Below are 26,166 nucleotides of genomic sequence, written 5' to 3'. Positions count from 1 at the left end.
TCTAATATAGTTGTTATACTGTTGTTCTTTTGTTGTTACACTGTAGTTTTTTTGTTGTTATACTGTAGTTGTTTTGTGGTTTTATTGTTTAACTGTTACTATGCAATTTCCTCCCTCCCCCCCCAACCCCCGATGCTCCCCATCCCCTGTTTTTTTTGTTACTTAAAATAAACAGACTGTGTTCACATCTGCCTTGCCCTTGTTTTATTTCTGGGCCAGGGCACAGGGGGCCCCTTTCCAGCACCCTCTGCGTGTGGGTACTTGTGTGGTTGAACAACAGTTAGTATTAGTATTACTATTTCTTATTACTATTTCACTGGTTTTCCTCCACTTTGCCTCTGCTTCGAGCAGTGGCAATTTCAGGGCAAGACTGCACAGATGTGCTGGAAAGGCCAGTGCAGAGAGAGAAAGTCTGCTCTGGGTCATCCCAACAGTAATACTCAAAGCATGGTACCTCCAGGGCTGCTTGGATTCTGCCTTGCTAATGGCCGGATTGCTGCTACTTACGCAGAATCACCAAACACTTCTGTCACGGAGGCTAATTTCATGATTACAATCGTACTATATTAAAAGTGCTTCACAGACAGTGCCTTGCTGGAAACTACTTAGTTCACATGTTTCTTCCTGCTTCCCCATTCCTCATCTTGTGATGTGAGAAATGAAATGGAACTTGTAGATTCCGCTGCCGGCTCTGGGTTAGTTCAGTGAGACCAACCTGTAAGTGGGTACGATGCCCTGCTTGGTGTTTCCAGCAACTGTCCCACGGTTATTAGGTGTCAAGAAGCTTAATTTCAGAACTGAAGTTCAAGGAGGAGCAATGACCCATCTGATAACCAAGCTGAGCTGATGGAGTTCGGGAGCAGATGGAAAAAGAGCAGGAGAAACCTGGTGGAAAATGTTGCCTAGATGCCGCCTTAGGTCCCCAGTAGGACAGATGCATTAAAGCATTGTCCCTGTCCCATGTTCCTCCAAACAAAGTCACCCTGAACAACAGCAAGCAGGGAGATCCTTACCAACACTCTGAAACACTCCGTCCTCAACACCATCACAAGTGCAGTTCTCAGCCCCTGGCAAGGCAGTCCTCCCAGCATGAGCTGAGAAGTTGCTCTCTGCTTCTCAGCAGAGGCTGCCAAGGGCTGCAGCAGCAAACATACACTAGGAGAATCATAACACATTCAGAAGAGGTCTGGGAAGCAGCAGTGTCATGGCGTGACACGACCCAGTCCCTCATCTCTGACATCTGCAACAAGGACAGAGATGCCACAGCAATATTTCCTTGTTAGTAACCCAGGAGCAATGACCAAGATGCTTCTGTGTCAAATGAGCATGGTCCAAGCCTTTATTCACACAACCAATTTAACATTTCCTTGTTTGTCAAATTCTACAATAGCCAGTTCTTTCAAGATTTGTATTCTTGAGTCAGTGGCTTTCATATTCATCTTGTTCATCTGCAAAACACTCAGTGCTCCTCTGCAAGAGAAAAGCAAATTATTTAGCAATACAGGGTCTCAAACATCAGCTCTGGCAGAAAAAGGCTGAAAAGAGCATCCTATTTCCTGAACTACTTTTGCAAGTGCTCTGTAAACCTCAGCTTACTCACATTTTCTGTTCTACATCAAACTGAGAAGTCATTTGCTAATCCAACCCTTGGGCTAAAGACACAATTCCTGAGTTTAAAATTTCCTTAATTTTAACATCACCCTGCAAGAAATCCTCAGCGCACGTCCCAGGGAGGAATCAGGCTTGGAGGGTGGGAGGGGTTAGTGGGGGAGGGCAGGGTTTGGGGCCATGGTTTAGCATCAGGGCTTTGTTTTCCCAGTCTGGATGCGGATTCTGAAAGATAAAAGGCTTTGGCAGTACGACTGTGTCAGCAAAACCTTCCTGAATAGACCCATTTTTGGACATCTGTACACTGAAACCAAAAGGGAAAAAAATGAAAAACCTGACACGCAGCTTTGAAAATGATCAAATCATTCAAGTCATTTTTATACAAATTTATTTAGGGAGGTTTGTGTGGTGACCTCACACTTTGGGGTGTGTACCTCACCAGGAAGCATGTAGGGGACTAAAATCAAATTATGAAGTTATAATATAGCCATGAGGGGTTAACTAAGCTGCTTTTGTTCAATTTGAAAGGGCTGAATTTCTTTACAGCTTATGAAATTCTTACTAATGGCTTTAAGTCTTATCTGTTCTTATTTACAATGAAGTGGTTAAATAACTCCCTGTACAAATTGTTCAAGGCTGCTAGTTTAACAGTATTTCTGATAGTTCTTGGTACAGTCAGAAGTATTTCCTCAATGGTTTGAATTGTGATTCTAAAAATAGGGAAATAGAAGATACTTGTTTCTTCAGAAATCAGGCTACAGATAGCAAGCACTTTTGTTGCTTTTTAAGAACCCCCCAAAATGAGTCTAAGGGAAGATTCTCCAGCAAAAGGAAGGAGAAAAGGGTGATACTTCCTCCAAACCATCACTGTACCTGCAGACTCAACAAAAAATCATGTATTTTGAGATTTGATGTGGAGTAACAGATTTGGTCTGTCAATGACTAGTTGGTCGATTTGAGGTTTTTTTGTTTGTTTTTAAAGAATTAGGAAAATTCCATTCTATAGGTAGGGATGAGCTATTTCTGTAGTAACTGCTATTTGTGTAGTAAGACTGGTACACCCTTTCTTCCAGACCATAAACACAATAGTAACTACTTCAATCTCATCGAAAGCAAGGAAAACTCCCAGAGAAATGGGAACTGTATGTGGAATGTAACTAAGGGGTCAGTTTCTTATATTAAAGTCTAAATTCTTCACTTCACATAAAAGCAGTAGTTACTAGTGCTTGAGAGTGAAAACGTTCAGTGAATTTACTGAACATCATAGGCTGTATGTTTCGTAAATAACAGAGAAACTGTATGGAGGTCTCAGCCTGTTCCTCCTTACTGTGAGATTTGCCCCTATGGTACTCAGGGTTAATACAGCTTTTGTTTGTCAACTGAAGTTATTTACAATATCTGCCTTTTCCAGAAGTAAAACAGTTGAATTCATTACTCCCTGATTCTAGATGGTAACTTTGTATGTTTAAATAGTACAGAACCATGAGAGTTCAATATTACAAATGGAGGTCTTTAGAGAGTGATATTATCATAAAGCTTACCTCCTGGGGCTGGGGGTGTGGGGAGATCAGTCAAGGGGTGGAAAAAACAGCAGGAAGATTATTCCTTCAGCACTTACCTTCAGCTGAGCCAGGGCCTGTAGATCCTGAATAAGATGGCTAAAAATAAACAAGATAATATCAGGATTGTTTGAATTTTTTTAGAGATTATTTTTTACAATTTCATTTTTGCAGAAGTAATTACATTTTACCACTGGATAAAAAAGGATCTTACAGCCACTGAAGTGAGCAGTAAAATCTTAGGCATTAAACAAACCCTGGATTCAAATAAAAGGTAAGCTTAAACCGGACACAGAAGGATTTATATGCAAGTCAGATGAGCCTCTTCAGCTTTTGCCTTTGCATTCTAGTATGGATCTAGCTGAAAGCCCTGCACATGCAGCAAAGGAAAAAGATGGCTTTCCTATTCTCAAGCAGCTTTCAGAGGCTGACAGCTCTGACAAGCTGAAGGTAGCTGTATCTAACTCCCCTCAGCCAGAAATACAGCACTGATGAAAAAATACCAGAGCCCCTTTGTGGCATTTTGTCATTCTTTCTGCCTTTCAGAGAGCATCTTCAAAACATAATGATGACATAGGGACTGATTCAAATTAAACTGGCCTCAGTAGCTGCAGGATATAGCTACATTTTGCACTGGATTAAGCCATCTGCTTGTGTGCTTGAGCTTTAAATAAACGACAGACATTGAGAGATTTTATCAACATAAGAGAAGATTTTTACAAACAAACAGTGAATGAAGTTGCGAGATACTGGACAGCTTTCCTGCCACCCAACTGTGGCAATAAAGGGACAGAAAGCAAGGAATCCTGTGACAGAGGAGTAGTGAGCAGTGAAAAGACATGTAGAAAAAGATAAGGTCGATAAGATAATTATACTCTATTAACCTTCTTAAATATTTTACTTTTAATGGGAGTCACAGACCAAATCTTTGCAGATAATTATATTAGAAGTTTGTGCTTTGAGTAGCTATGGGAGAATATCTGACATTTTAACAAGCATTATTTTATATCTATGTTCTACTGCATTACAGTTAGAATATACTTATTGTTCCTCATATTCCAAAATTTATTTAGTATTTTACAGGAAATTAGATTTCTCTACATTTTGATATATGTTGGTTTGAATCAATTAAATTCTTTACTCCCACCCAAAGGCTTCTTATACAATGCATTAACAGAACAATAGGATCAACAAGAGCAACCAACTACCTCTCTGACAAGAAATGTAAACGTATCCCAGTTAAAAGGTAAGGGGAACAAAGTCTTCCATCAAAGCCAATTTTTTCTTTGTGGACAATTTAATTGTAATAAATCATAAAATTAATCAATATAAAATAAAAATGAAAAGGTTTGTTAGAAACTTTAGCCCCATTTCTGGGGGAAAAAAAAAAAAAGTGTCTATTCATTTGAGAGGTATTAATACAATACCCTTCTGACTTCAGATGAGCTACACTCAGGATTAATGGTTTCTGGAATACAGACACTGTGGCCTCATTACCTCTTCCACTAGCAATTCCATTTCTTCAACAGTTTGGCAGGTTAACTGCTGTGCTGCAGCCTGTTCTGCTGACAGGGGTAAGCACTAGGGAAAACAAACAAACAAACACAGAGAACTCTGATACTTTCAGTTCCTAGGGTGATGATATTTACAGAACTCAGTGTCTGTGTAGCCCTTTTCTTAAGGAAACTAACAGTAGACTCCTACTTGCCTTCAAATGAAAGAAAATCTACAAGCAAAGTATTTCTGAAAAATCCAACCATAATATTCCTTTAACATCAGTACTATAAATGATACAACAGAAAGAAGATACATTTTTCAATAAGAACTAGTATTTCACTTAAAGACTTGAATTTCTCCATAACAGTTTAATCCATCTTTGGTTTAGGATATATACAAAGTACATGAAAATCTTTATCTAAAAAGTCTAAATAAAACTCAAGAGACAAGAGTCTTTCACTTTAACAAAGTCCAAATATGAAATTATTCTTGGCAGCGTAACCTTGGAACACAGGCAGAGAAAATATCTTTTCCTTTCTGTGACATAACTACTGTCCTTTAAATCATTATAGAGTACATTTTATCTATAAAGACTTACCAGTAACTTCTCTAGAGCTGTTGACAGATTAAGCACAATCTCGAGGCACTGTCATTAGAATATCTGAGTGAGAGCTGAGATCTGGGAATACATTTTAGTCACACCAGTTCTGTCTTTGCCACTAGACGATCAATTAGGTTTTTTGATGTAAATCCTCTTATTTGTAAAGGGATAGAGTTAATGCTTTCACAACCTCTTCAAACCTATAATGAAGCAGTGCCTGGAGACCACTTACACAAATGTTCTATTTGTTATTGGGGTTTTTTAATAGGCATTATACTGAGAAAAACTTGCTTTGTACTAGAAGCAATTCCACTGCAGATGTTACGATGTGTTGGTTTTAACTTACTTTAGAAAGCAAAAATACATTTGCCACTTAAAAGCTTTTTTGCCTTTTGAAATTGTTTTCTCTAATTTCTTTAAGGTGGCTACTTAAAAATATGTCAGTATAGAACTGGGACGCAGCTGTGCACAGAAGCATCAATTGCTGTGAAACTATTCAAACGCGTGTCACGCTATTATCATGGAATCGTTTAGGTTGGAAAAGACCTTTAAGGTCATCAAGTCCCAGCATTAACCTAGCACTGCCAAATCCACCACAATATAAGCCAATGCCTTAACTGCAAAAGGTATTACAAAACAAAAGTCTGAAGAATGATGGTATTACTTCAACTCCAAACTGCATACCACTAGCTTAACTGCGGAGCGATGACTCAGGCTTGTGTTTCACTAAAAAAAGCTCCAGTCTTGTGAACATTTCTTCCCGTAAACTTACCTTCTAAAAGCCTTCTAAGAGTCTGCATGTGTAACAGTTTCCAATGCAACTACTTACATCTATGTAAGGGTTACACAGACACATGTTCATTTACAGAAGTGAGACCCAAGGGATTAAAATGAAAATACTACCTCAAGACCAGCATGTTCCTGTAACACCCGAACTATCTTCATTGTGTTCTCCAGAGCAGCACGGATGCGCTTCATGGATTCTCTCTGCTCTATGAAAACTTTTTTCAGCTGTGTACACAACATTTTGTAACGAGATTTCACCACTGAGAGTTCTTCCAAGAGAGCAACTGGATTTTCCTATGTAGAAATTAAAAGTACATTTAAACTATGTAAGAAGAGAAAATTAATGTGGCCCTTACAAATTAAAAGTGTAGACATTAGAGCCGCTAAAATATAACATCAGATGATCCTTTACCATGAAAAGTGTAACCGTGAGGATGTTTCATCTACACATTTAATTTTTCATGAGCAGAAATGATAGATAGTATTAATAAAACAGGATAACTCTGTGATTCCACAACAAATACAGGAGGATGAGTTTACTGTGTTGGTGAATTTTAATGGTTTGTCTGGAATAAATTTGGGACTTCTAACTAAACAGATTATTTTCCACTACATGTAACAATACACACTGAGACAAGGACTTACTTATAAAATCCTTTATATGATGCCACTTATTGTTTTCTTCTTCCTCTCATCTCTCTCCCTCAAATCTGAATTTAGTCATTGCTCATAAGGAAGATTATCTTTGTTCTCAAAGCAAGGGTGTGTATTAGCTCAGACGGGAATCTGTCTCTTGAATTTAGGTGTTAACTCTACTACTCATTTCTCAAAGCAGAACATGGGAGAATTTCAAGATACCAAGAAATCAAAGGGGGTCTGTTGGTTTCTGCACTGAATTCATATTAAGTCAGTTATCTCGATATACAACACAAGAAATATTTTATATTTCTTATATAACAAGAACCTAACAACTAGATAAAAGAACAACCACATATATCTTAGGATTAAAGAAAATTACCCATTTATTACCAACTTCATACAAAATGCAATAAAATCTATAAATTTAATCTGAAAGTACTACCTCTGGTGCCAGATCATCAGGAAGACTTTTCAATATTTCAAACTGCAGTCTGTGTTGAATATAATCCAGGTCAGATTCTGCCTTCTGGAACTAAAACATTTCAGGTCAGCCACAGTATGTTAAAAAACAAAAATTGCAGACAACCCCCAAACATTTGCCTTTCCTGTATTTCAGGAAAGCAGAAGCCAGATGCCTCCGTTTTAAAGGCTTGTGCACTGTACAAGTAAGTTTCTATTCCTCCAATCTATTCCATTAGCTAATGTCTGCCAATTATGCTGACACACTTCTAGCCTAAAAAATATAAAGCAATAAACTTTCAGACTTGACAAAAACTCTCACATGTAAGAATTACATATGCACACACACACTTCTATTAATTTTACCCTCTTTCTAACCCAAATGTCCCAATTGTTCTCTTTGCGTCTTGCCATTAGTACCTTTTTCATGCAGCTCCCCAAAACACATGAAAACATTTCCATCTCCTCCTAATTTAGATGCCTTTGCAATGCCGAACATCTCAGGATGAAGTTTTTAAGTACTACACCACAGGGGCAAGTTCTATCAATAGAAAAGAATGTGATCTTCACTGAATGCAGGAGATGTTTGATTATTTTTTTTTCCTCCTGAGATATTAACATATTTTCCATCCTTTTTTAGAGCTTTATCTTGGCTAGTTGCTTTTCTTTTCAAACATTAAAAGTTCTGTTAGCAAAACTGCAATACTCAGTTATTTAGACAGCAGAGATTACGCACACGTGTTCACGATCCAAGCATATCAACAGAGATCTTATTATTAATTATATTAGGAATGCATTCTCTCAGATGATTATAATACATTTTATTATTCCCCAATAAACTAGATTGACAAACAGATAATAAAATTGATAACATCACATTTCTTTCCATGGGATAAACAAGCCACCAGAGAATTATCTAATCACCCTGTAAAACAGTCTGCTGATAGCATTATTACTTAATTAATTAATTTTAGTCTGCAGTTTTAATATCTATTAAGGACTTCTGCTTTAAAGAAAAGCAGTTTTTCCAGTTCACAAACAACTCATGAATTTTTTAGCATCACAATTTAGTGATTGTATAATCACAGAAGACACACTGATGAAAGCAAGTTAAAAATAGTTGTAATTTACTTAACTCAGTTTTCACTAGTTATCTTGAGGTTAACCCTGAAGTCATCATTACAACTCTCTTAAGGATCACAACAGGGCTGTATTTATTGAGCGTATCCCGAAGTACTGACTGGCAGTGCTGTAGAGGCAGCTAAAGTGCCAAGTTTCAGTAGTGTTTGAATGTAGCCTCTAGTCAGACCAAAAGGATGTTTATGTTTTAAACATCAGCCTTGGGATCCACCTTCAGGAACTGCCACTAATACCTTTGAGGATCTGGAACTTGAGATAGCCTGAAGGAATAGTGTTCGATCCAAGCTATTTACAACTAAAATCCCCTTTCTGACGTAGTGAAAATGTATGATTTTCCCTAAACAGACACACTTTCAGTACGTTATCAAATAATAGCTTAAGAAAAGGCAAATAAATCTAGTAAAGACCTCGAGCACCTCTAACTGAAAGGGAAAGCTGTCCCCACTACGCCCACAACCTTCCATCCGCTCAACAGAACTCCTTCCCACCTATGCCCCCAAAACCAGTTATGATAAAATGCAAGAATAAACCACTTTTTATTACACTATGTATTTTTAAAGAGTCATGAGCGATTTTTTCCTAACTGCTCAATCATTTATGTTCTCCTCCACTAGCAAACATTTTTAGATTTTCATTTCTAGGGGCAGGTACCCCAAAAAGATAATCTTTTGCTTTTCTCCAGCTCCTCCATTTGATTACTCTTTGGAAAAGCAGTTAATTACTTTAGGGGAAAGCAGACAATGAATACGAATATGGGTGGCTTTCAAATTTATCCATAAGGCTCTGCTCCTGAAATACTAAGTATTGATAATTTGAGATTTACAGAAAGACAGTAAGGCACTAATATCCTGCTACTACTATGATTCAAGGCATTGAAAATGGAATGTGAAGCGGAATACTTATCCATCACATGGCTATAATTTTAACATTTGTGCTTAATGAAAACACTAACACAGTTCAGTATCACTGCTTTCTCCTGAAAGTATATTCTAAAAGAAACACAATTTATTAACAGCAATTTCAAAACATGCTTATAAGCACTGCCATATATGCTCCTCCATTATGATCCATTTTTTCTTTTTCCTTTTTTTTTTTTTTTTTAAGGGAACATACCCCTGCAAAAACATCACCTTAATGTTGTAGGGTAGGACCATTCCTATGATGAATACTGTACAACAATCACACAGAAATTGCAGGTTTTGAAATGTAAATTTGTAATTTACTCACAGGCTTAGGAAAAAAGAGTGTCAGAAACTGTGAGGTGAGACTCTGCTTTCAGATGCTTTGACAATACTATTGCACTGCTAGCTGTGAAGTACAGTAGTGCAATAAAGTCAGAGCATTCGTTAGCAGCAAGAATTCTGTACAAGTCATCAGTAGACTCAAAATATGTACCTGAAAAAACAGGTCGAGTCAGATAATGGTTTCTGTGGATCATGGAGAATTGGATAAGGTTAATGTTCATCAAATACTAAGACACACAAGAACTCACATATTTCAGGGCATTATTATTATTCATAATTCCTCTCATTCCACTGACCAACAGGAGGGGAAAAACACCCAACAAAATGTTCAACAATCTGTCAGAAACTCCATTTCAAACAGTTTGGTGCTCCTTTAACTGGAAACTGCAATTCTGAATTTATTTATTGATTAGATTTGCCGCACAGCAAGCAAAGATTCTAAACTGCTATCAGACAGATGTTATTAAACTGCATTACAGGGAACACTTTCTGGACACCGCAGTTTATTATTCTCATTTGCAAGTGTTGAATCACTTTAAAATGCACTTAGACACACACTCATTTCCCAACACTGTGGATGTACTTTACCACCAAGGCTACCAGATGGATGTCAGAGCACCATCAGAGTTGGGGGTGTGTTTCATAAATCTCAATAAAGGTGCTTCTTTTTAACAAAACAGTAACTTCACATAAAAAGTTGGAGAACTCTTAGGGTTTGGAGGTGCAAAGATTGTTAACGACAAAATGCAAAAAAGCAGTGGGATGGAGTGGAGAGAGATGGATGGTTGCTGATGCACACAGAGCAACAACTTGAGCCAACTCCACAACTCTAACATTTCTCCAGAACGCATAGCAGGAAATAGGAATGCTACACAGTGTTCTTTCCTCTTTGTAGGGCACTTACTTCCACGGAAAAACACACACAGGGATGACAGTATTTGTAATTAAAGGACCAGTTAATGCTTCCCCTTGGCAAGTAACTAGAAGACAATGAGTGCAAAAAAAAAAATAAAAAGGAAAAGTGGCAATCCCATTCTACAGATGTTTTGCAAATCACCTTCTGGTCTCAGACAGTGACTTCTGACTATAATAATAATAATGAGTAACGTAGATAGCATTGCTGGCCAATGCCCTTTTAACATTGCACTGCTTTTTGTGCATGATCACTAGTAGTACAACATAAAAAGGGCACTGGACAGACACCACTCGAAGCAAAAAGTAGGTCCACTGTACCAAAACCACGGGGACAGAAAATAACTGAATTGCTCTGAATGAAGCACTCTCAGCTTATCTGACAGTTTACCCATTTGTTCTCATATTTTACTAAATGGATGTCCATAAAATTTCTCTCAGTGCAGGCTGCTGAAGTGCATACTGGAAGTCACCAGCTCAGGATGTGAAGTCCTGAGCATTAAAGGTTAATGGAATGGTTGTACACAAGGATACATTTGTCAGCAGTAACTACTATGTATTGTATTTTCAGGAGAGGCCTGACTGCGTCTGTTGAAGTTGTTGGAAAGGTCTCCAATCCCAGCTGCCTTCAAGGAACACTTGTGCAGCACAGTCTCAGATGCCTAAGTCCTAAGTCCCAGTATTCTTAGTTAAAGTGTTAATAAGTCAGCTTTACAATCTTTTGCATAATGAATCTCTGTAGATGTCATGGTTCATTCCACTCTGGTTACTGTACTTTGAGGAATAGTCTCAAATAACCATCGATTCCCTGGTATTTTCATATACGTTGTTCTTTTTAAACTCCTACAAATTAGTTTATCCCTAGTTCCATGAGACTAAAACAAAGATTCCCATGAAACGCATGTCAAAACCCCCAGGGGAAAAAAGAAGTGTTATTTTATCACACTTCTGTGGAGAGAGCTGACTTCACAGGAAATTCAGGAAGAAGAAACAATAAGCAGAAGGAAAAGCAAGAGACACAAAGCTGTGATGTGAGACATAGCTGCCAATGTACATATTTTGATTAAGTTAAACAATGACAAAGGGGAATATTACACTTTTGAATGAGGTTTGTATATAGGAAATTAGTAAGTGAAATGGTTTGAGGTGTATTGAAGGAAAGACACTTTTCTTGAAAACAAACCAAACCAAACCAGGTGCAGACCCAACTGCCTTGTGCCACCCAGCAGTTTTAGTGGAAGACGGCAGCCAGGGATACCATCTTCTGTCATCTGAATGAAGAATTAACACAAGAATCAAACAGAAAAATGCCAGACTAACAGGGTGAAATCCAAATCAGTCTGTTTTCCAAATGGATTACCCAAAGATCTGGGGTAGTTAGAACAGGGTGAAAGACCAAGCTGTAGTCTCAACACTTTTGGAAGCTGCTACGCACCATCTGTGTGGATAGTTGACTCAAACAAGCTCTCCACCTTGAAATAATCTGTGCAATAATCATGTTGGTCTACTCATAAAGTAGATCATTAAGACAGTGTCCCACTACAGGCATCTTCCACTACCATATATCAAAGCCCCTGCTAATTTTAAGGGGGCCCAAATACCCCCCTGACTATTTACATGACCTAAAATGAGAATTGCTTGAAAGTAAGACTTTTAATAACATATGTAAATCAACTATAACGTTAAATAAATAAATATCAACATCTAACCTAGGTATCTCTAAACAGATTTCTAAATTATTCTTGCTAAACTAGGCTTTTAAATAAATAATACTAATAAAAGATATGGGGAGATCAAGTTTACACTACAGGCAAGGCTGAGGTTTTGAATTTGAAACTAGAATAACTTCAGAGCTCTGACAGGAATTTAGTATGTCACTGAATTAAAAAACTGTCTATTATTACCACTCTAAGTACTCAGTGTGATGACTGCAGTTGAGTAGCCAAAGATGAAGAAAAATAACCCCCACATTCTCAAAAGTATGGCTTCAAAGAAAAAACAAGACAAGACACAACACCTTGTTTTTAAGGTGCGGTAAAACTGAGAATTAGGCAGGACAGTTTGAATTCTCTGATCTTTCAAATAATGCGGGTATTTTGGCGTTTATTCAATTGTCACTTTTTATTTCTTAACAGAAATAGAATCACAGAATCATTTAGGTTGGAAAAGACCTTTAAGATCATTGTGTCTTACTGTTGCAGCGACATGCAGGTCACCCTGTGAGTGACAAAGGCAGAACAAGCTCATGTTTAGACAACTTTCAGCCAATTGCTTCTTTTCAGACACCAAACCCTTCCCTGCCCACGGCTCCCAATCGAGATTTAAGAGACACACTGTGCTGGAGGAGTGACAGTAAACTAAGTATATTTAAACACAGGGCATTGAGCTGCACAACAGTCTTGTGTATTAAGGTCTAGTGCCCATTAGGTTAAGGGATAATGTGGATATACAATATTCCCCACCATGTTCTCCCAGCATTCTTCCTATTAATTTCTCTTGAATATTCTGCTTTGGTGATGTTACTGTGAAGAACTAGGAGACTATTAAACTAATTTTTACTTATTTCTTAATAAGAACTTGAAACCAAACTGTCAGAGGATAAAAAAAAAAAAAAACCAACACAAAAATCTATCTATTGTGCTACTTGTCTCTGTATTGAATAATGCACTTTTTTTCTCCATGAGAACACTTGTAGTTTATCAATTAATTAAGTCTACCAATTAATTAAGCTTATCAAGTACCTAACACTGCTGCTACTACAATTAAAATGACAAAAAGAAAACTTTTGTAAGTTTCCAAGCAAAACCAAAAAGAGGATCATAGTTTGGAGAACTATGTCAGTACCAGCATTTTAATTTATGTAAGGATTTCGGAACAGAAAATACATTATCATTTAAGGGCTGGATGCATAAAACATTCCTGAAGCTTTTTAACTAAAACAAGAGTGTAAACTAATTACATTATGTGGAAGGAAAAAAGAAGATCAAGATTTGGAGGAGGCCACAAGGAACTTGGCTGTTTAAAGGGACAGTTTTCCAGCGCCTCCCAATATGTGAAAGCTCAGCAGTTTGCGTTTTTTTTTTTTCATTTTTCTTTTTTCGCTTTTCCATGAGCGGGACAGGCAGAAAGGCGACTATTACATAAAGCAGCTCAGTCTTGCCCTCAGGGGCTGGCTCCGAGAGCGCCGAAACGAAGTTAAGCGCTGTGCAGAACTGCAGGAGCGCCTGCAAGAAGAGCCGCCCTCTCCTCAGGACCGTCCGCTGCCCACACCCCACACGCCCCTCTCCTTAGGGTGCCGCAGCGCCCACCCACGGCACGGCGATGGGGGAGGCTCCCCGGCTCCGCGGACCTGCTCTACCTGCCCCGTCCTCCCGGGCGGAGGTAGAAGCGGAGTGCGAGGCACCACCGCCCCCGGTGGGCAGCTATCGGGGCGGGCAGCTATCCCGGCGGTAAGCCATCCCACCGCCCCGCCCCGCTCCGCTTCCCCCCTCCATCCCAGCGCGAATGAAACAGCCCAGCGGCCTCTCCTCCCGACACCCCCACAGGGAAAATGGTCCAGCCCAGGTGAGAGCTCCACCCTCACCCCCCGCTGAGACAAAATGGATTAGTCCGGCAGCGCTCTGCTCCACACCGCCCCCCCCCACGGCGGGGAAATGAAACAGACCGGACCGGACCGGCCGCGCCCGCCACGGCGAGCGGTGAGCGCGCCCGGGACGGCGCGGAACGCGCCCCCCCTCCAGGTGAGCGGGAAATGGCTGGGCCCTGCCCCCGCGCTGAGGGGGTGAATGGAGCGGCACAATCAAGCCCCGCCCCGCTCGGGGAGGGGAGCAGAATGGACCGGCCCGGCCGAACTTGCCTGACCCGAGCGGCGGGCGGCGGTCGTCCCGTCCAGGGCGGCGCGGGGCTCCGCACAGGGCCCGGCTGGGGCGCGGGCGCGGCTGGGGGCGAGAGCGGAGGGCGGCCGCACTGCCCTCGCGCCTCCAGCCGCGCCCGCGCTCCGCTTTCCCCCTTCCATCAGGCGGCAGCCCGGTGCCTTCCGAGGTGCTCCCGCCGCCGGCCCCCGGCCCGCCCGCCTCTCAGCCCGGCCGCCGCCCGGACTCACCATGGTCTCGAGCCTGGTAACCGCCGTCTCCATGTTGAATAGTTGACATTCCTCAGGCGGCGGCGGGGAGATCCCCACCCCCCGCTCCGCAGGATGGGAGAGCCGGCGGTCCCCATTGGGCAGCTGTCACCCGCCGCTTGTCTGTCATTGGCTAGCCGCTGACAGAACGCTCTCGCCATTGGGTCGGGAGGAATGTAAACCCTCTCCGAGGTACGGGGGAGCTCATTGGTTGGTAGAAAAACTGCAGCCAGTGATTGGCTAGGTGGGGGAGCACCGTGAGCCATTATTGGTCCAGAGTGGAATCTAGCAGCGGATGGCTGGAGTAGGGAGTGCAGTGCCGCAATTGGCGGGAAGTAGAGCGGTCGATTAGCCGCGGTCCCTGTCTGGCGAGGCGGGGCAGTACGGGCCTGCGGAGGGAACCGGAGGAGGTAACCGGAATTCTCCCGCCTTGCAGCCCCATTGGCCTTTCCCAGCCGAGTAGTGTCCCGCAGCTGATTGGCGGAACTGGAAAGCTTTTACCAATGATGATCTCCCCGCGATTGGCCCTTCGCTGCTCCCGGGCGCGCGTTAGTCCGGCGGCCAATCAGCGAGCGGCTAGCGCGGGCCGCGGGGGACGGGACGGCAGAGAGCGGCGCTCCCATTGGCTACGCGCCAATGGATTGTGGTTTGAATCGGCGGCGCCGAGCGGGAGGTGAGTGGCGGCGGGGCTGAGGGAGCGCGCGCAGGGTGCTGGGGGTTAGCGATGCATCGGCCCCGTGTCCCGGTCACCCGTGGGACAACCCGGGCTCTGTGTGAGGAACCGGCCGCTTCTTGGTGCGGGCCCCGCGCACGAGCAGGGACGGCTGCTCAGGCAACGGGTCAGGCCCGTCCCGGGCCCCCCGTGTGCGGATTCTTCACGGCGTTTGCTAACGTTCTCCACAAGCACTGTTTCCGCAAAACGCAGTGCTTGTCACCTCAGAGTAAAGCAAAACTGTCAACAAAAAGCCATAGAAAATGGGACTTTACGTTGTTGACCCCCCTCTCTCGTGTACAAATACATCCTTGTGGATCATAGGAACTTAAGGGTGTATTTTCCATCAGTTGCATATGATGCTTCTAGCAAGATAACTGTGAATAAATCCTGAGTGGATCTTCTGAGATGTGGTTCATGTTCTTGCCTCTTTGGTGGTAGCTCTGTCCCCATGTGAAAGCTTCAATACATTCATTGTAAATGTGTCTTTTTAAACAGTAATGGCCAAGTATAAGAAATGCAGACGAAAACACAGAGCCCAAGCAAAATTCCTACAGGAAAAAAAAAGAAATGCTGCAAACTCCCAGGGCTCAGGTTGTTCTCCACGGTAAGAGGCTCAGCTTGAGCTTTTTAACTCGATTTTTGGATCCACTGTTTGGTCTCCATGGTTTGTGGAACTGAGATAATAAATTGTCTTTGAAGCTTGTCTATGTACTGGCATGGATGCTGTGGAATTGTTTCACAGACTGGTTTGGGTTGGAAGGGACCTTAAAGCTCATCCAGTTCCAACCCCCTGCCACGGGCAGGGACACCTTCCACTAGAGCAGGTTGCTCCAAGCCCCTGTGTCCAACCTGGCCTTGAACACTGCCAGGGATGGGGCACCCACAGCTTCTCTGGGCACCCTGTGCCAGTGCCTCAGGACCCTCACAGGGAAGAACTTCTGCCTAAGAGCTCATCTCAATCTCCCCTCTGGCAGGTTAAAGCCATTCCCCTTGTCCTGTCCCTACAGGCCCCTGTCCAAAGCCCCTCTCCAGTTTTTCTGAAGGCCCCCTTAAGATATTGGAAGGCAGATATCTTTTGTATATCTTCTGGTACTCTATCATAAACTTTTATAAGCAGGAAAAGCAATTTGGATAAAAATATATTGTAAATATGACACCCCCCTTTCTCAAAATGTATTTTGATCTTTCCTGGTTTCTGTGGTCATGTTTGCTCTGTTGTCACCTGCTGTTGCCGGTACTTGTAATTTCCAGATGATTGGTCACAGTTAGCTTCTTTTAAAAGGCTGAAATGAGAAATATAATTATGGCCTCATTCTGAAACGTTCTGTTCCAGGTCAGCAGGTGATCTTCCTCTGAACACATCATCTGTCCCAAGCCATCTGTCCTCACTCTGGTCACTAGCCTTGCCCAGTGTGAAAAACGTGGTAAAACCCTTCACAACAACAGTGTCATTTTTGTACTGTTGGTGCCAGAATGCAGTTGCACAGGTATGTTTTCTACTTGTCTACTTTTGACAGCATGTGAGGCTGTTCTTAGTGCTTGGGTACAGGATATACAGTCAGATTGGAGAACTAAGCTATAAATTTAGTTATGTCTATTAAAGCATCTAAAGCATATTTAGTGTTTACTGTTGAAGGAATAAATATGAGAAGAGTGTCAAGGCAGCTGTGGACATTAAATGCATACATGCAATTGTAGGTTTTTTATTGGAATATTAGGAGGATTTGCAGTGACAGGGTACAGTCTTTCATAGCAGAAATGATTGTATGAGCTTTTCAGGTCATGTGAATTAGACTTCAGAATTCCTAGATGAAATTAATTCCTTTTTTGAGAGAAAGTCACTCCCTGTGCTCCTGCCAAGGAACTATTTGGTGAAATTTTGTATCTTTGTGTTGCACCTTTCTGTTGACTACAGTAAGACCTTGTGATGGATCTTCCAGTAGTAATCATAACCCTGTATCTAGAAACATAACTTGATGGTGAAAATGCTAATCTGGTTTCTTTTTATGCTTAGAGTTTTAAGGTGGTTAAAGACACCATATTTCCATCACAAATCTACTTAAGAGAGCTAAATATGTTCAGAGAGCAGCTGAAAAAGTTGGAAACTGAATTTTCCAGACTACAGGGAACACTCCAGGTCAGTCTCATTCGTGGTGGGGCAGGGTAACATTCGCATAACACATAAGGCACTGTGGTCAGTGCCAATAAACCCAGATCTGAAGAGCTTCTCTTTGGTCATCCTCTGCATTCAGCATTACCTCATAGCTAGAGGGAAGTGGTTTGCTGGTGAGCCTTGCAAGAGGCTTTCTATGTCTTTCTGAATCATCTGAACTCATAAATTTTGCTCTCTAAAATTCCATCTACTTCTGCCAGTGGATTTAATATTCTCTTATTTGTTTGTCTTGTTTTCAGATGAATGGAACCACAGCCACGTCTTCAGAAAATTCTCTTTGTCAAAAGTGTAATAAACCAGTTGTGGGTGCTCCTGTACCAGTGCAGATGGGGCTGCCCTCACCAGTATCCAGGCCTTCTGCAATACATCTGCAGCCTGCATCTGCACCCCCTCCACCTCTTCCTCCTCCACCACCACCGCCTCCACTGCCCCCACCAAAACTGCCTCCAGCACCTCTCCTCCTCAAAAGGGGCAATGGCTCCAAAGCACGTCTGGTACGGAGTAAGAAGGTTCCTCTGTTTAATTTTTTTCTCTTGCGGCTGGGTTCTTTGGACCTGGTTCCATCAGGAATGTGCATCTTTGTGAACCTTTGGTCACTTGCCAATCCTAATTTTCCTTCCAACCATCTTTGTATTCAGATACCACCAGTGAAAAAAGATGGGCCAATGCAGATCACCCTCAGAGACCTCCTGAATGTTAAACTCAGGAAGGCAGACGGCAGACACAGGATGGACAAGGTAGACCAGGGGACATGTTAAACAGACAGTGGTGTATCGAGGCAAACTCCACCTTGAACCAGGGTATTTCCTGCCTGTCTTAGTCCCTAATAGAACTTTCCCAAGTAATTAATTCTTCTCTTCAAAACCCCAGTGATCAGCTTTAAGTGATCATTCTAATCCTACACCCAGCACTTGAAGTGAAGAAATGACTAACTTCAATCTCGCCTGGCATGCAGGACAGTTCTGGTTTTATTTTAAGAGCTTGTAGCATCATGTCTGTATGTTATCAACAGATGTGGGGCTTTTGTTTGCAAAAGTTTGGGGGTCTTAAAATAAATATTTTTCGCCAAGGCACACTCAAATCTTGATGACTGAAGAAAGTGTAACAGCCATAAACCCCAGGTTGGACAGAGCCTTGGGTGACATGGTCTGGTGTGAGGCATCCCTGCCCATGGCACGGGAGTTGGAACTAGGTGAAAAGACTAGAAGGTCCTTTCCAACTCTAGCCATTTTATGATTCTATGATTTTATGAAATCTTTCAGAGTATCAGTATTAAATAGATTTAAGGTCAGTGAGACACTTCGAAGTTTTATTTTGCTATGTCTTTTCTCCCTTCAGGCAGAATCACCAGTCAGGACACGCAGGGCCTTAATTACGGTCTCAGATTTACAGAGTGTTAGTTTGAGACCTAAATCCACGCCAACAGCTCACGTTACAAACTCCTTAATGTAAGATACTTTCTTCCTTTCTTTGGATTCTTTTTTTCTGTTCTAAACACTGATTAACACTGTTTAGAGAGTGGAAAACATTTTATTTTAACAATTCGGTTTGTTCTGCTAGTACCCCTCCTAAATATCGCTTAGATCTTCGAAAACATCTGAAGAAAGTCAATATCCAGAGGTAAGTTCCTTCCTATTCTCTTGTTTTGTTTCTCTGGAGAGAAAAAACCAACAGAACTAATCATAGTTCCTCCCATTTCCGATCTTCTCAGGAGTCCCGGAGGCACTCCACTAAATGGCAAAGAAAACACAGAATGTGGGTCTGGGTTGACGCCACTAATGACACAGGCACTACGGCGCAAATTTCAGGCAAGTCACGGGGTCTCTCTTTTGGGAATGATAAACTGACTTTAAAATCCATAGAATTCCATGCTGATTTACCCTGCAGCCCAGCACCACTGGTATTACACACACTGCAGTATCTCCATAATTCCCATCCAAAAGTGCTCCATATCGCAACCAAGGGTGCTCATTTTAACGGTAAGGGAACGGCAGAATGGGAATGCCATTGCCTGTTCCAGCAGGTTATTTGGCAATGCCAAGAGGAAAAATAGAGAGGTTTTTTTGATGGCCATTCCAGCTCCTCGACACTATCTCTAACTTTATAGTTCCAGTTTGCAAGAGAACAAAGTCTGAGGGTTAATAATGTCTTATTTTAAGGATTTGCCATGTCTGGTTCCTTTTATGGTGTCAATTAAGAATTGTGCAATAGTTTATCTCAGTCATAATTACAGCTGAGTTCGGATGTTCCAAGGCTGACCCTGTCTTTATTTTGACAGATGGCACATCCACAGAGCCCCTCGCCTGCCCGGCTGAGTGCTGCAAACAGCTTTGATGAACAGGAGTAGTTTATGGAACACTGCATTTGTCACCTCTGGTCAGGAAACCCCTCAAATGCTGTTTTTCTCTCGCTCAGACTCATGTATTTGCAAGTAAATCTTGTGTGTACAAGAACAGGACTTTATAAACCCCCTTTGGCAGATGTCTGCTTTTTAAAGGAAACATCCTTCTAACGTGTTCCAGTCTGGTTGCATCTTAATGGAGAAAAAGCTAAGAAACTTCCCGAGTCTCTTGATACCCAGGTGCTGCCGAGGCAGGGACTGTTCGTGCACCCAGCACCGCTGCTGCGTGTGATATAAATAAGTGCATGTGCTGAAATTGCGTATTGTTTTTTACTTTTTTTGCTTTTGTTTTACAAAACCGATCCTGACGGTAACTGCACAGGTTGAAAGGGAAGCAGCAGCTCAGCGCTGCTGGCTCTGCCACAGCCCGGTTCACCAGGAGCTGCGCTGGCGGACGGGCCCTGCCGCCGCCGGAGCCGCTCTCCTGGGGGGCAGCGGCGGAGCAGAGCGCGACCCGGCTCTGTTCTAAGCCCCAATCCCGCACCCGAAGCTCCAGCACCGATCACGGCCCCGCCGCGCCCGCGGCACCGGCTGAGTCCCACCCCCGGGGCGGGCCACGCATGCGCGGGGCCGTGGCGCCGCCGTTTCCGGGCGGGCGCTGGCGGAGCGGGGCCATGCCGCTGGCGGGCGGGCTGCCCGCGGGGGCGGGAGCGGCCGTGGGGCCCATGAGCTTGCGGGAGCTGCTGCTGACCGCCACGGCCGCCGCCGAGGGGGGCGGCGCGGCGGGCGGTGGCGATAAGGAGGTGTGCGTAGTGGGCATCTTCGGGAAGACGGCGCTGCAGCTGTGCTCGGAGAAGGAGGCCCTGGTGAGCACCGTGTGCGACCGGCAGGTCTTCCCCCTCTTCGAGGAGGACGACCCCGACCTGGCGGACGGCTCCCTGGGGGAGGAGATCGACCCGGCCGCCAAGGACTACAACCAGTTGCAGGCCTACTACAGCCAGGAGAACCGGGTGCTGTTCCTGGTGCTCACCTCCATCTGTGACACGCCGCAGCTGCTGCGGGCATGTGGGGACCTGGCGGCGGCCGAAAGCAGGGAGACCGGGCCCGGCCATCCCTCCGGTGGCCCCTCCCCGCTGTCCCACGCTGAGGCCCACGAGTTCTGGAAGCACCAGGAGAAACTGCATTGCCTGAGCCTCCTCTACCTCTTCTCTGTCTGCCACATCCTGCTGCTGGTGCACCCCACCTGCTCCTTCGACATTACCTATGACCGCGTCTTTAGGGCACTGGATGGGCTGCGGCAGAAGGTCTTGCCCTCCCTGAAGGCTGCCATCAAAGACTGCCCGATTGGCAAGGAATGGAAGCTCAACTGCAGGCCCTGCCCTCCACGCCTCCTCTTCCTCTTCCAGCTCAACGGAGCCCTGAAGGTGGATCCCCTCCCAAGCAGGGGCCAGGACCCCTGTGGTCACCTGGAAAAGCCACCCCCCAAGAAGCACTCCCCCAAGAGGAGGCTGCAGCATGCTCTGGAGGATCAGATCTACCGCATCTTCCGCAAGAGCAGGGTGTTAACCAACCAGAGCATCAACTGCCTGTTCACCGTGCCTGCTAACCAGGCGTTTGTGTACATTGTGGCTGGTGGGGTCCTGGATGGAGACGATCCAGTGGCCATGCTTCTTGACCAACTCAGGAACAACTGCACCATGAGAGAGACTGACTCGCTGCTGGCTCCCACCCTGTCAGGACCCAGGAGGTATCAGATGATGCGGCACGGCAGGCAGCAGCTCTCCTTCCATGCAGAGAGCAGCAGCAGCTCCAGCTCCTCTGGGCAGCTTGTGGACTGCACCCTTAAGGAGTTCTTGTGGCAGCACGTGGAGCTAGTGCTCAGCAAGAAGGGCTTTGATGACAGTGTGGGGAGGAACCCGCAGCCTTCTCACTTCGAGCTCCCAACCTACCAGAAGTGGGCTGCTGCAGCTTTAAAACTGTATGAAGTGACCATTGAAGGCAAAGATGATGACCCGACCACTGGGGAGCTGAGCTCAAAAATCATGGGCAGCATCAAAGTCTTGGAAGGCTATTTAGATATAGACACCAAATTCTCTGAAAACCGTTGCCAGAAGGCTCTCCCCATGGCCCACAGCGCCTATCAGTCCAATCTGCCCCACAACTACACCATGACAGTCCACAAGAACCAGCTGGCACAGGCCTTGCGTGTGTACAGCCAGCATGCCCGTGGCCCGGCCTTTCATAAGTATGCCATGCAGCTGAACGAGGACTGCTACAAGTTTTGGAGCAACGGGCATCAGCTCTGCGAAGAGAGAAGTTTAACTGACCAACACTGTGTGCATAAGTTTCATCTGCTCCCAAAAGCAGGTAAAGAAGCTCACTTGGGTTTCATGGTTTAATTTTATATCTGAATATTTTATTATTTAATTTATATATCTTTAAAATACCTTAGGCTAAAAATGACGACTCTGCATGTTTGTGGAAGGTGAAAGCTTGGCAGCTTTCAAGTGTCATCTCCTTACAGTCGGATTAATTACAGCAGAGCTGTTGTGCAGGTTTCCTTTATGTTGAGTAATGTTTAGCAGCATGTCCACTGCTAGTAGTAATTTGTATTTTAGTAGTAACTCTGATTCCGTCTCGCTAATTAGAAGCGTTACACTGTAGTCCTCCTAACAGCAGATGTGTAAAAGAACAAAAGTTCACTAGGAAGTATAAGTGCCCCCCCCTTAAATAGCTTGATTGATACCAGTCAGGGAATAAAAACTGTCTGATACATGTTCGTTGCAGGCAGAAGAAATATTTATGCCTTTTATGAAAAGGCTGTAAAACCAAAGAAAGTTCAGTTTAATGGTATAACCTACACTGGAACTTTGTATTAAAAGTGGGAAAGGAATGTGTTGCTTGACAAACTGGCATTGCTGGCAAATAATTATGTATATGTCAAGGAGGAAGCAGTGGATGAAGGGAACTAAAGAATCTCTAGAAATTGGGCACAATTCACCTGGGGTTTGATTGATTTTTGCTTTTAGGGGAAAAGCCAGAAGCAGACAGAAATCCTCCAGTTCTGTACCACAACAGCCGGGCTCGTTCCACTGGTGCCTGTAACTGTGGAAGGAAACAAGCTCCACGGGATGATCCCTTTGATATCAAAGCAGCGAATTATGACTTCTACCAGGTAACTATTAGGTCCCTATTTTTGCTTCAAGCAGTGCTTTTGCTTCATCGACAAAATCTGTATTCTGAAGTGACTACAAGTTTCTCTTAACCTTATCAACTTGTGAATGTTGCTTAGGGAAGATACTTCTGGGAGCAGAAACTGTTTGCATGATGGGCTGACCAGAGCAGGCAGTTCCGGTCTTCACCAGTGCATGCACACAGGAGCGTCTATTTACACTTCAAGTGTGTTGGTGCATGTGAATTTTAAATTCATTGTGTCTGTGGGCTGCATTTCCATCGCTGCTTTGGTTGTCACATAGTGCAAACCTCTTGAATCTTAATTGTAGCTGCTGCATGTTATGACTTTGAACTCCCACATCGCAGAAGTGGAAGATGGAAAGTTAACCACATTTTCTTTCTCATAGCTGCTGGAAGAAAAATGCTGTGGGAAACTGGAGCACATCAACTTTCCTGTATTCCAGCCAAGCACACCTGATCCGGCGCCTGCTCGGGATGAGTCGTCGCCTGCCCCTCCAGAAGGCGAGATTGAGAAACTCAAAGAAAAAGAACCTCAGACTCAGGGGGAAAGCACAGGCCTGAGCTTAGCCCTCAGCCTGGGCCAGTCGACGGGCAGCTTGGGCACTTACCCACCCGATGCCCAGGGTGGAGGGGACAACACGGAAAGTCATGGGCAGAGTGGGGACTCCAAAAGTGAGAAAAGGCCGAGTCTGGTTGATCGCCAGGCCTCCACTGTCGAGTACCTCCCTGGGATGCTCCACTCCAATTGCCCCAAAGGCCTTTTGCCCAAGTTCTCCAGCTGGTCACTGGTTAAGCTGGGGCCTGCTAAGGCTTACAACTTCCACACAGGCTTAGATCAACAAGGCTTTATCCCAGGAACAAACTACTTAATGCCTTGGGACATTGTCATCAGGACAAGAACTGAAGATGAAGGAGACTTAGATACCAATTCCTGGCCTGCACCTAACAAGGCTGTTCCTGGAAAAAGAAGCGCAGTTGTGATGGGAAGAGGAAGACGGAGAGATGACATAGCTCGAGCTTTTGTAGGATTTGAATATGAAGATGCACGTGGAAGGAGGTTCATGTGTTCAGGGCCTGATAAGGTCATGAAGGTGATGGGAGGGGGGCCAAAGGAATCTGCCATCAAAGCCCTCAATTCTGACATGCCACTGTACATCCTGTCCTCGACGCAGGGACGAGGCCTGAAGCCACATTACGCTCAGTTCATGAGGCTCTTCGTGGTGGTTCCTGATGCTCCACTGCAGATTACGCTAACGCCTCAGGTAAGAAACAAAAGAGGGAATCTGGTGAGTGCTGACAGGGTTGATTGGTGCAGCATTAATTGCAGGACTGGAAAGCACAAGGGTGGTAGGCAAAGGGTGTCAGAGGGAGATGACTCCTGACTCAAAACCTACTTCAGTCAAATTCTCTAAGGCAGTAGTCACCAAAAGTAGCTGTTTCATAAACAGTTTGGTTCTTTTTAAACTTCAAGATTGGCTTATGGCAGCTTTATACTTTGTGTAAAGTAAGCTTTAAAAAATACTTTATCAAAGATGAGTTAATGGCATTCCATACTGTAATAATTGCTTTTTTTAAAAAAGAGAACAAGTGGCTAATAATAAGAATCAATATATCATTTTAAATGTCAGAGAAAAGCAGTCACTCATTGCTGAGATTAATTACTGTTAGTTACCCTTTGAATTTAGGAGGTGAAATGGTGTTTGTTTTTTAATTGGATATTTTTTTCCCCATTTTAAAATATGTATTAAAAAAATTGAGAAAAAGCTCCAGAAGAACGTGCTTTGCTGTAGAAGTTGAAGGCAGACTACTGACTGAAACCTGACAGCAGCACCAAAATTTCAATGCAGTTTGCAATTTATCATGTTATTGTTTGAAACTGAGGCAAGAATTGAAGGTTCAGTTTGTGCTGATACTTACTTTGCTCTTCATTCCCAGCTTACATCTGTATCAGCTTTTGACTTCAAAGGGAGTGTTTTTATTAGGAATATCTATGGTGCTATGTGGTGTGGCTTTCACACATCAGTTTCTCATGTGAATAAGACTTTCTGAAGCTTTTAATGTGAATTATACAAGAGCCCTATTAAATGTTGCTGAAATTCTCGAAAATTCCCATTGGTTTGGAGGGAGCTCAGGGGTGGATAACTGTGGTGCAGTAGTGAAATCCAATGTTAACGCCCCAAGGGGTGAATGGCTTGTGTTTGTATTGGGGATCTCCTTGGTAGGATGTAATCTGCAGCCTTAAATTCAGCACTGTGGTAAAACTGGGAATGTCTGGATGTCTCACAGTAACAGCACAGTGGTTTCCTGGCATATTTTTTTGTTGTTTTGTTTGCTTTTTTAAAAAAAATTCTAATGATGTTTCATTATCTACTCATACTTCCTTTTCATTTCAGGTTCAACCAGGGCCACCCCCTTGCCCTGTATTTTACCCTGAGAAGCAGGAGATAACCCTCCCATCTGACGGGCTGTGGGTTCTCAGATTTCCTTACGCGTATGTTACAGAACGTGGCCCCTGCTTTCCTCCCAAAGAAAGCCAACAACTAATGAGTTACAAAGTTCTCCGAGGAATACTGAAAGTGGTTACACAATAGTAATTATTCTGGTAGATTGGTTTTCATTTTAAAAGACTATCTTCAACCCAGATGGATTTTGATTCATGTCTGTTACCCAACAGCTATTGCTGCAGTCTTCTTAGGGCTGCTGTATTTTGCTGGAACACAGTCAGGTTGGAAGTAAGGTCTGATATCAAAGCAGAGAAAGGAATCAGACACACATAAATTTTCCATTTATTAAATTTTCATATGTAAAAAAAATAAAAGCTGGTTGTCAATGTGCTGAGCCTGTATTACCACATGTTTTAATAATCATGCTTTCCTCCATCCTATCTTTCTAGACACATAGTTAGGAATATTTGAAAATTAGCATTGCCTGAAATCAAGTTTCCTTTGTCATATTGAGGCAATAACGAGCTGAATCTTTCATCTTTTCCTAAACAAGCTATTTCTGTGTAAACAATAGATGCTTTTAATGTGGTTTGCCTTTGACCTTGTCTTAAATTAAAAAAAGGGATTTCAGTTTGGATTTGTATTAATACCATAGCCAGAAACTCTGCTTACCTGTATCAAGGTGAAATATTTTACTGTGTTTGTATTCACAGATCAGATTTTGTTAAAAGGC

At 43.3% G+C, this 26,166-nt stretch overlaps 2 protein-coding genes across 4 annotated transcripts; one reads left to right on the top strand and one right to left on the bottom strand.

The window, feature by feature from the left end:
* Positions 1 to 1,312: 1,312 nt before the first annotated feature.
* SKA2 (spindle and kinetochore associated complex subunit 2) lies at positions 1,313 to 14,664 on the bottom strand. 3 transcript variants are annotated; one of them, XM_030472578.1, is made up of 7 exons: positions 14,548 to 14,664; positions 7,570 to 7,690; positions 7,133 to 7,222; positions 6,169 to 6,345; positions 4,665 to 4,748; positions 3,227 to 3,266; positions 1,313 to 1,470 (listed from the first exon to the last, which is right to left on the bottom strand). In XM_030472578.1, exons 2-7 carry the CDS (start codon positions 7,609 to 7,611, stop codon positions 1,460 to 1,462), a joined length of 444 nt encoding a protein of 147 aa, XP_030328438.1. In that variant the 5' UTR covers positions 7,612 to 7,690; positions 14,548 to 14,664; the 3' UTR covers positions 1,313 to 1,459. The 3 variants fall into 3 exon arrangements, with proteins under 3 accessions (XP_030328438.1, XP_030328435.1, XP_030328437.1); XM_030472575.1 differs by lacking the exon at positions 14,548 to 14,664 and adding an exon at positions 9,517 to 9,568; XM_030472577.1 differs by lacking the exon at positions 7,570 to 7,690 and having other exon boundaries at positions 14,548 to 14,657.
* A 33-nt stretch (positions 14,665 to 14,697) lies between these two features.
* SMG8 (SMG8 nonsense mediated mRNA decay factor) lies at positions 14,698 to 25,837 on the top strand. Its single transcript, XM_030472572.1, has 13 exons — positions 14,698 to 15,238; positions 15,776 to 15,884; positions 16,614 to 16,767; positions 17,295 to 17,417; positions 17,693 to 17,947; positions 18,092 to 18,190; positions 18,792 to 18,901; positions 19,014 to 19,073; positions 19,165 to 19,261; positions 19,732 to 22,161; positions 22,824 to 22,969; positions 23,376 to 24,251; positions 25,383 to 25,837. Exons 10-13 carry the CDS (start codon positions 20,415 to 20,417, stop codon positions 25,578 to 25,580), a joined length of 2,967 nt encoding a protein of 988 aa, XP_030328432.1. The 5' UTR covers positions 14,698 to 15,238; positions 15,776 to 15,884; positions 16,614 to 16,767; positions 17,295 to 17,417; positions 17,693 to 17,947; positions 18,092 to 18,190; positions 18,792 to 18,901; positions 19,014 to 19,073; positions 19,165 to 19,261; positions 19,732 to 20,414; the 3' UTR covers positions 25,581 to 25,837.
* The last annotated feature ends 329 nt before the right edge of the window (positions 25,838 to 26,166 follow it).

This window comes from Strigops habroptila (genome assembly GCF_004027225.2).
Source record: "Strigops habroptila isolate Jane chromosome 13 unlocalized genomic scaffold, bStrHab1.2.pri S16, whole genome shotgun sequence".
In the NCBI taxonomy this organism is placed as follows: domain Eukaryota; kingdom Metazoa; phylum Chordata; class Aves; order Psittaciformes; family Psittacidae; genus Strigops; species Strigops habroptila.
Note: the sequence above shows the minus strand (reverse complement) of the source record. Positions and strands in the feature narration are given on the sequence as shown.